General features: G+C 30.5%; 1 protein-coding gene across 1 annotated transcript; it reads right to left on the bottom strand.

Moving 5' to 3' along the window:
• Nucleotides 1–5,188: 5,188 nt before the first annotated feature.
• Nucleotides 5,189–7,657, bottom strand: LOC131050558 (membrane protein PM19L-like). The gene is made up of 4 exons (XM_059216913.1): nucleotides 7,426–7,657; nucleotides 5,874–6,099; nucleotides 5,728–5,773; nucleotides 5,189–5,395 (listed from the first exon to the last, which is right to left on the bottom strand). Exons 1-4 carry the CDS (start codon nucleotides 7,553–7,555, stop codon nucleotides 5,303–5,305), a joined length of 495 nt encoding a protein of 164 aa, XP_059072896.1. The 5' UTR covers nucleotides 7,556–7,657; the 3' UTR covers nucleotides 5,189–5,302.
• Between the last annotated feature and the right edge of the window lie 2,324 nt (nucleotides 7,658–9,981).

Genomic DNA, 9,981 nt, shown 5'->3' with positions numbered 1-9,981 from the left:
TGGTTGGTCATGTCTGTGTCTTAAGTGAAAGAGAGAGAGGGGTAGAAAGGTAGGTCTAGATCTTTCTAGATCTTGGGGGAGAGAGAAGAGAATGAGATAGATCTAGAGAGGTTGAGAGAAAGAAGAGAGGGAGAGTGATAGGGAGAGAGATAGCTATAAATCTTAGGGGAGACAAAGAGAGTGAGGTAAATAGAAATAGAGAGGGGAGGAGGGAGCAAGGAAGCAAGAGAGAGGGAGATTTATGTAGATAAATAGAGGTAGGGAGGTAGAGGTATGTAGAGAGAGGGAGAGGGGAGATAGAGATAAAAATAGAAGGAAAGGGTGAGAGAGTTAAATTGTGTAGATGGAATATGGGGTGGTGGGAGGGAGATAAATGGAGAGAGAGCGGGGGAGGTATGTGGAGAAATAGAGGTAGGGAGGGAGGGTAGATATGTAGGGAGAGGGAGGGAGAGAGAGAGAGGGGGGGGGGGGGGGGAGGGAGGGGATAGAGAAGTGAGATAGAGAGGAGAGAATATGTGAGAGATAGGTAGACAAAAGAGGGGAGATAAGGAGTAGAGTGAAGGGTGAGAGAGATAGGTTTAGATCTTAAAGAGAGAGGAGAGAGTGAGATAAAGGGGGTGAGAAGGAGAGAGAGGGGGAGAGGGAGAGTGATAGGGAGAGAGGTAGGTATAGAGATTGTTGGAGATAAAGAGAGAGATATAGAGATACAAAGAATGATGGTAGGATCTTTGTGATTATTGAAATTTGACTAAGTTTGAGAAATTATAAGATCTAAAGCTTGGGGAGAGAGGAAAGAGTGAGATAAAGAGAGGTAGAGAGGGGGAAGGAGAGTGATAGGGAAGTAGATAGGTCTAGAGATTGAGGGAGGCAAAGTAATGAGATACAAAGATAGCAAGAGAATGATGATAGGAGCCTACTAATTACTGAAAGTTGACTAAATCTGAAAAATTATAAGATCTCCTAAAATCTAGAATCTACATTATAACTCCTAGAGATCTAAAACCATTCTCAAACATTCTGCCAATATATACATAAAATATAACTTAAAGTATAAGTTATATTTTCCTTTATTTTCCCTTTGTATTTTACCTTTCTTATATTTAAATGCTATTTTTTATGTATATGTTGATGAAAAACAACTAAGGGGGAGACAATAGAATTAACATTCAAAACACATTCATGCTTTGTGGAACTAAAAACTAGAGGAGGAGCATATTTTTAAAACTTAGTATCAACAAAAGAAGTATGTGTTTTGCTTGTTTAGCATAACACGTACGTTTTTTGTTTGTTGAGAAAAATATGTACATGTTTTCCTCTCATAAAACCATGCACTTGTTTTTAATTCAAATAACATGTATGTATTTTTTATTCAAAAACCACATACATGTTTCATTTGTTTTAGGCATTTTTCAAGGTGTGGCCACTAAATTATATAGCATCTTGTTGCACTTACCCAATTGAGGTAGTGGAACATGGAATTTGGATGAGGAAAATTTATTGCAAAAAATAGATGACATTCCTTTTTAGGGTGCTATAAATGTAGTTTTGTTAAGAACACAAGATAATTATAAGAAAGAATAAGAAAGTTTGCCCAAATTTGAGGACAAAGTGGTAACTGAGATAGTGGTTTTTGCAAAGAAAAATGAACAATTGATTAGATGTGGATTTTGAAGCTCGGCATATTTTGACAATGATGAATTAGGAATGATTGATCTGAGATACATTAGTCAATCGTTGGCTAGAGTTTTGGGGAAGACTAGGAAAGAAAAGGGAAGAAAAATGAACAAGAGATGAGGCTTGCAAGAAGGGTCTTCCAAGCATTAGGGGCTTTTTGCTCAAATCCAAGGGATCCATGTCCTCCCTTAGAGACCAATGAAGATCGTAACTTGGAATGTCTAGGGCCTAATGGCCCCTAACAAAAGATGCTTGGTCAAGTGTCACATTGAGAGAATGGTGATGGATGTCATCTTAATTCAGGAAACCAAGATAAGCTCTAATGAATGGATAACATTATCAAAATACTACAAAAGATAGTCATAACTTTTTTAAGATGCCCAAGGCAATGCGAGCATGGTCTAGGAATTATGTGGACAACTACTAATATTTATGTTTTAAGTGTCTCAAATCACATCAAAATTGGATGTTCTACTTTGTCAAAAGTTGTTTTTATTGATTTTGAATTCACCCTATTCAATATTTATGGATCTATTCACACAGAGGACAAATTGGAGTTTTGGAATTGTTGGCAACAAAATCAAGAATCTGAGCAATAACAACATTATACTAGGTGGTGATTTCAATGCCATAATTGACCTTAGCAAAAAAAATGGTGGCCTCAAGAAGGTCAATAAAGTGATGATGGATTTCAATGATTTAATTGAAAAGGATGAAGTGATGGAGTGTATCCTGAAGAATGCAGTATTTAAATGGACCAATTGCAAAGAAGGATTTATCAATATCTTAAAGAGGCTCAACATGTTTTTTATTAGGACTAGTTATCTGAGTGACTCATATAGATGCGAATCAAGCATCGTTCCAATATCTATTCTAGACCATCTTCTGGTGCTTTTGGATATTTGGCTAAGTGAGCATCTAACAAAGGGGCACTTTAAGTTTGAGAACATTTGGTGGGAGGATCCCACTCTAATCAGCAAAATCAAGGATTGGTGGTCTGAAGGGGCCAACCATGCTAGCATGGTCAATTTTTGGTTTACAAACAAGCTACTAGACATCAAGTCCAAGATGAAATGTTGGGATAAGAAATGTTTCAAAAATATCTTTAAAGAGAAAGAAAGTGTGGAGTTTTAATTATCTTAACTTAACAAGAAATTAATAATATATGATATGTTTGTTGAGGATTTCAATAGAGAAAAAGAGTTGAAAGTGTGGCACTCAGGACTTCTAGCCACGAACGAGACTTATTGGCAACATTAGTACAAAAATGAAAAAAAAATATCAAATGAAGTCCAATACAATCGCAACCCATTACCAAACAATGAAGAAAGTGTCAAAATAAAACACAAATAGGCTGAAATATTACATATAAAACATTACATGTGAGTCAATGCAAAAACTATCCAAGATATCCGTCTTCACCCATCACCCTTATAAATTGTGTATATGTGGTGGTATTTAATTCATAAGACAAATGTTCATATGAATGGGACATTAAACCAACTATTTAACTTAATAGACATTAGTATCAAAAGTAGATTCTTCATTCTATACATTTTTAAAATACCTAATTTAAATAAAACATTAAAAAATGGTAGATAAATTTTAATAGAGCACAAATCTCGCCATTCACATTTTTTATTATAAGTATAGAATAATTTATATTTTTCATTACTATAAAAGTGTCATTTCAATACAATATTATGAAAAAAAATAATAATGATGAGACAATGAATAATACTTGTAATTTTTTTTGATAACTTAGAATCAAACTAAAAATTTGAAAAAAAAAAATTACCAAGATTTTATCTTATAATTTATGGAAATATAAATATGGCTCAAAATTATGATGTTATATAATGATTATTCTTAAATATTATTTGATTGACTAACCAAAAAAATATTAATTAATAAAGATAAAATAATTATTTATCATATTTAAAATAAATGAAATGTAATGAAGCATTCAAGTTTTGAAGCAAATGATATCCAAATAAAATATTATTAAATTTATATATAATTTAGTAATCACAAATCAATACAAAAATATTGATGTAAAATTATAAAAATATTAAATATATATTTTAGCTTTTCTTCGGAGGTGATGATGGGGTAGGAATGTTTACTTATATTCCAAAGTCTATAGTTGTAATTCTTTTAAATCTCATTAGTAGTAGTCTTTTCTACCTAACAATCTAACATGAATGAATATAATTTATATAATATTTTTTTTCCAGTGAAATAATTATGCATTACATTCACATATGGATGCAAAAGTGTCTTAATAAATGTTTGTGACACTTAAATACATGAAAAACAAAAAATACTTTATTTTTTGTTTTTTAATTATATATTGTTTTTATTACAAGATTAATACATTAATATTCTTAATAAATATATATAAAAACAATAATTGTTGTATATGTTATTTTAAATATATAATATATAAATGAATAATATAATAAAGTTGTAGTATAATAATAGATTACAAATAATATTATTATTTATGGGAAATTGAAAGCGTACTACATAAAAATCTATTTTTTCTCTTAAGGATAATGATAAGATTGAATATAATAATAATGCAATCTTGATAGATTTCTTACTTGTTTAATAGAAATATAAAATATAATAATAATATTGATACAAGCTTGTTTGATTTTGTAAAGAGTTTAATGGAATATATAAAAATAAGATAACAAGAATATATTAAAACATAATATCTAATATAATCATATCTTAAAAATAATTTAATATTAATTACAATATCATAATATAATAATGATTTAATATTAATTACAATATAATAATATAATAATTTTTAAGTGGAATAATGAAAAAATATGATATCTTTCCTACTTTATGTATATTCCTCTAAAGATAGGTATGCTAGTAATAAAAGATTCCAATGTTATATGCACACATCAAGATAAATTTAAATATTATTAAATTATATATTTTTTAAATTAAAAATATATTACATATAATTTATTAAACATAAATTAAACTAAAAAAAAAACTATGATTTCATTTTTAAAAAATAGATAAAATTGAACAATATAATATTATAAGAAAAACAATAATGATTATGACAATGAATAATACTTGTAAAGTTGCTTTCCATAACGCATAATCAAACTAAAAATGTGCAAAGTTTGTATCAAGCATTATCTTACAATTTATACAAGTATAAATAATGTCTCAAAATTTATGTTGTTATATACGATTATTCTTTAAAAATAATAATAAACAATCAAATATTTTTTATGCACTTTTTTATCTAATTAATAAAAAAATAAAATTTTAATTAATAGAAATAAAATTTTTTATCACATTTTAACATAGATGAAGTGTAAAGCTATTGTGATCTTTCAATTTTTTAAATTAAATGATATTTAAATAAAACATTATTAAACTTGTATACAATTTATTAATCATAAATAAATAAAAAATATTGATATAAAATTATAGATATTTTATACATTTGTAATTTTTATTTCTTTGGAAGGCAGGGATGAAGAATGGGGGATGGGGGCACAAGTGGATACGTAATTATACTCCAAAAGATATAGTTGAAGTTCCTTTCTGATTCAATTGTAGTTGTAGCATTACAAATATTTTGATAGAATTACTCTTTTCCATCTAAAAATCCAGCATGAAGAAATATAATATATAATAATTTTGTTCCAGACAAAATGATAGTAAAAGACTCCAATGCTATCTGCACACATCAAAACAAATCAAAATATTACTATTTTTTTTTTAATTAAAAAATATATTATATAATATAAATATAAATAACAAAAAAAATTTATGATATCATTTAAATAATAAAATAAATTATGTTAAAATTTCACGAGGACCTCTCAATTTACAATTTATAAATTTTTTTTAAAATATATAATAAAAACTTCAAACCAAAACAACAAAAAGAGATTAAAAATTTATATTCAAAGCTAAACTTAAAAATAAATTAATACTTTGAACCAACAAAATAAATAATGAATTTTCTAAAAAACTCTACAATTCTGTAATGAAAGAAAACCAACCTACCAATCTTTTGCTTCTCCCATGTAAATGAATCTCCTTACATGACAACCTGCAGGATTTATGAGAAAACAATTGTGTAGCTTCTAATTTGTTTTACAACCAATACAATTCATGATAACTGTATGAAATAAGAGTGTGATGTGTAATACCCCATGGCAAGAAGAGTAATAGCCCAAGCTGTCAAGGCTGTTGAAGTAGCAGAAGCTAAGCTTCCTTCTGTCCAGACCTTCAAATGATGGAGTCCTGAAAGGCAAGAGGCTACTCCCACAACACCAGCCGACAGAGCAAAAATCACCAGAAAACCAGTGGCTTCATTTCCTATTGGAAAATTCAATGCCTCAAAGGAGAACCCAACTGGTATAGAACCTCCTGCACCTGTCAAAAGAAAATTGTTACTTCATCCATAATTAAAAAAATGAAAATCATCACAGTATTATAATTCATTTAATTGAATACAATTAGGGAGAGTGATGATATGCTCTCGATTATACCATCCATGAAGATTCAAAATCTTTGTAGACATGGTTTAAGGGCCAAGATTGAGATCATGTTCCAGTGACTTTGATTTAATGTACCTCTTAGTCCTTGGCTCTTAGCTGGACATGCATGAGCATAGGTTCATGCTCTCATATTGAATAGCATAACAAACCCATGATATAAAAGATAAGGTTGAGATTAATGCTTTGATGACCTTGATGGGATGGATATCCTCAGTCCTTAGTTCTTAGGTGGACAGGTAATAGCATAGGTTCATGCTCTTATATTGAAAAGCAAAACGAATTCATGATATAAGAGATAAGGTCAAGGTTAATGCTCTTACGGCTTTGATGGGATGGATATCACCCAGTCCTTGACTCTTAGCTGGACAGGTAACAACATATATTTATGCTCTCATATTGAATAGCATAACAAACCCATGATATAAAAGATAAGGTTGAGATTAATGCTTTGATGACCTTGATAGGATGGGTATATCCCCAATCCTTAGTTCTTAGGTGGACAGGTAATAGCATAGGTTCATGCTCTTATATTGAAAAGCAAAACGAATTCATGATATAAGAGATAAGGTCAAGGTTAATGCTCTTACGGCTTTAATGGGATGGATATCCCCCAGTCCTTGACTCTTAGCTGGACAGGTAACAGCATATATTTATGCTCTCATATTGAATAGCAAAACAAATTCATGGCATAAGAGATAAGGTCTAGATTAAAGCTATGACCACCTTGATGGGATGGATACCCTTCAGCCCTTGACTCTTAGTTGGACAAGTATCAGCATAGGTTCATGCTCTCATATCGAATAGCAAAACAAATTCATGATATAAAAGATAAAGTGGAGACTAATGCTCTGCGACCTTGATAGGATGGATACCCCCAGTCCTTGATTCTTAGCTGGACAAGTATCAGTATAAGTTCATGTTATCATATTGAATAACAAAACAAACTCATCATTTAAGAGAGAAGATCGAGATTAATGCTCTTACGACCTTGATGAAATGAATACCCCTAGCCCTTGACTCTTAGCTAGGCAGGTCTCAATATAGGTTCAGAGTCTAGACTCTCACAACAGACTCATCATATAATAGAGAAGGTCCAATTAATAACAAAACAAATTCATAAATAATATTATATCTTCCATTAAAAAATAAAAAATTGACCCTAAGAAGAAGATTTTGGTATTGCAGAGAATCAAGATTATACCAGTAACAACATAATCATGATCGATGGCCTTATTCAGTGCCCAACCAGCAATGGCGGCCACGATCACATACATGCAGAAATTTAGCAGAATTAGACAGAAAATCAATGACTTTCCTGATTTGGAAGCCATTTTCACTCAAACTCAGCTAATTTAGGAAGAGCTACAAATAAGAAGTACACTCAAGTCGCTTGAATAGGATGATCTGGGGATTCCACACAAGTTAAATTTAAATAGAAAAAACGACGGCTAAAAGCGTAGATGGTCTGAAGCAGATTTTCCATTCTCTCGGGAAACTTCTTAACGTAAAGAGTGTAAATAGTGTGAAGCAGACATTCTATTCTCTCGGGAAACTTCTTTACTTTTCTTCTGCTTCTTACGGCGGCAATGATGTCTTTTTAAGATAGAACACTCCAACTCGATTCAAATTCAATGACGAATTGCACTAAGTAAAATTAAAGATTAGGTGGGGTGAGATGTTACATGTATTGACTTTTATGGTCATTTTAGAATTATGGAAATTTCATTGTAGGTGACAATTCTAATGTTATTATGATATGAAGTAAAAGTAAAAAAAAATTATTAAAGTATTTTGTGAGGGGGAGTTAGGTGATAAAATTAAAGATTAGGTGGAGTGAGATGTTATATGTATTGACTTTCATGGTCTTTTTAGAATTATTGAAATTTCATTGTAGGTGACAATGCTAATGTTATTATGATATCAAGAAAAAGTATTGTTCAAATTGAAAACTTTTAAGTTGCAATTTTCTTTTAGATGAAGTAATTGGATTAGTCATTTTGATATGATATCTTGTGTTTATAGTTTCTAGAAACAAAATAAGATAACAAACTCTTATGTTAACAAAGACGTTGCTTATTAGCCTTCACAACTTTAGAAAGTTCAAATTTAAAGGATTGGGATGGGTTGACATGACTTTAATTGATGATCACCCACTATGATGGGTTTTTTTCCTTTAGCGGAGCTCATTAATGATGGTTAGTCATGTTTATGTTTTAAGTGAGAGGTTGAGTGCTAAATGACAATAATGGTTCTTTATGCTTGATGCATGCATAGTCCTTTATGGATCACATTTTCTCTCCATTATATAAGGATGTATAAGGGTTTATGGCAACAATTGTTTGGTGTGTGTGGTGATCTAGTATAATGATTGGTGCTTTGCATTTTTTTATGGTGTTTTGATGGTTGTTGTTAGTGAAACCTCCTTATATTCTAAGTATTGAATGTTTTTCCAACTATAAACAGTGTTTCCAAAATAATACTCTTCTCTGTATTATATCTACAGATCTCATTTTTTCTCTCAAATTCAATAAATGAAATTAGTTATGTGCATTTCAAGTCAATTTAGGTTTCATTTAAAATCAAATTTTATCCCCAGCATAGGATTCTCATCCCATCCAGCTATATACTCATCCCCTCACTGAGTGAAGGTGGTGATATTGAATACGTTTTAATCGAATGCAAAATTAAATTACTTTCTCATCGGCTAAGAGTCGATGGCTCTATTATTTTTTCATTTGAATTTTATTCCAAAGTTTTGCGATGATGATATAATACAAACCCACTCAACTACGACATAGTCCACTCAAGTTGTGGCAAAGTGTATAAGGCTATACATACTTGTTTATGTGTGAAAATAAATAGAGTCTTTATTTATGTAGATAAGTATTTATATGTATATTTAGGCACATATACATGTGTGCTTACTATTGATTAGAAATACACGTGCACATATATGTTTGTGTAAATTATATTCACAATATTCACACATAAGTCATAAGAATCATTTAGAGATAAAATAACTGGATCTTTAATTATTTGTTTGAATGTTTTAGATTATAATTTGTTTAAAAAGAAAAACATAATCTATGACAAGGATGAAACAATCCTAACCACTAGACTAGCCATTAGGGTTTACCAGGATAGACACTGAGCTAAAGGTATCAAACCCTAACTCAACTCAACAAATCTAAAACTTACAAGTTAGGGTTCCAGATGGCATTAGGTCCTTCTTCTATTACCTCTCATTCCTGATGATGCTTTCCCTCCCTCTCAAAGGAAGACGATTTTCCTGCATCCACTAGGTCAAAACCATGTAGTTAGTCTGAAAAATTATCATAGCTCTTACATTTACATATATGATAAAAATTAACTCAAATATCACAATTATTCAAAACCAAATCATTAACATGTGCAATGTGAATCACCATTCAACAATATAAAGCAACAAGTATTGAGTGTATTTAAACATTAGCAAAATATTAGGGCACAAGTGGGATGTAACACCCTCACATATCAGTGTTTTCATTACTTCTTTTTTCCTCATTCTTATAGTTCTTGCAATTCCTTGATTATGCCTATCTTGAGGATTTTGATCTCTAAGGAGTTCAGACCTTGTTGTAGGGAATGTATCTGTTCTTTTTCCTTTCTTGATTCCTCCATGTCCTCTTTTGATAATAATTCATATCAAACTTGTTTTTTTTCTTTCTTGAGCCATCTTTCCATTCATTCGTTAGCATGCATTCCATAACAATCTTTT

Source organism: Cryptomeria japonica, chromosome 2, assembly GCF_030272615.1.
Source record: "Cryptomeria japonica chromosome 2, Sugi_1.0, whole genome shotgun sequence".
NCBI lineage: Eukaryota > Viridiplantae > Streptophyta > Pinopsida > Cupressales > Cupressaceae > Cryptomeria > Cryptomeria japonica.
This window is presented reverse-complemented; position numbering and strand designations above follow the sequence as displayed.

Excerpts from the sequence above, each read along its gene's own strand:
- LOC131050558 (XM_059216913.1), bottom strand. The coding sequence starts at position 7,555 with ATGGCTTCCAAATCAGGAAAGTCATTGATTTTCTGTCTAATTCTGCTA. Across the intron at positions 6,100-7,425 it reads TCATGATTATGTTGTTACTG|GTGCAGGAGGTTCTATACCA; the intron begins GTATAATCTTGA and ends TTCTTTTGACAG. Across the intron at positions 5,396-5,727 it reads ATGGGAGAAGCAAAAGATTG|ATAGCATTGGAGTCTTTTAC; the intron begins GTAGGTTGGTTT and ends TGATGTGTGCAG.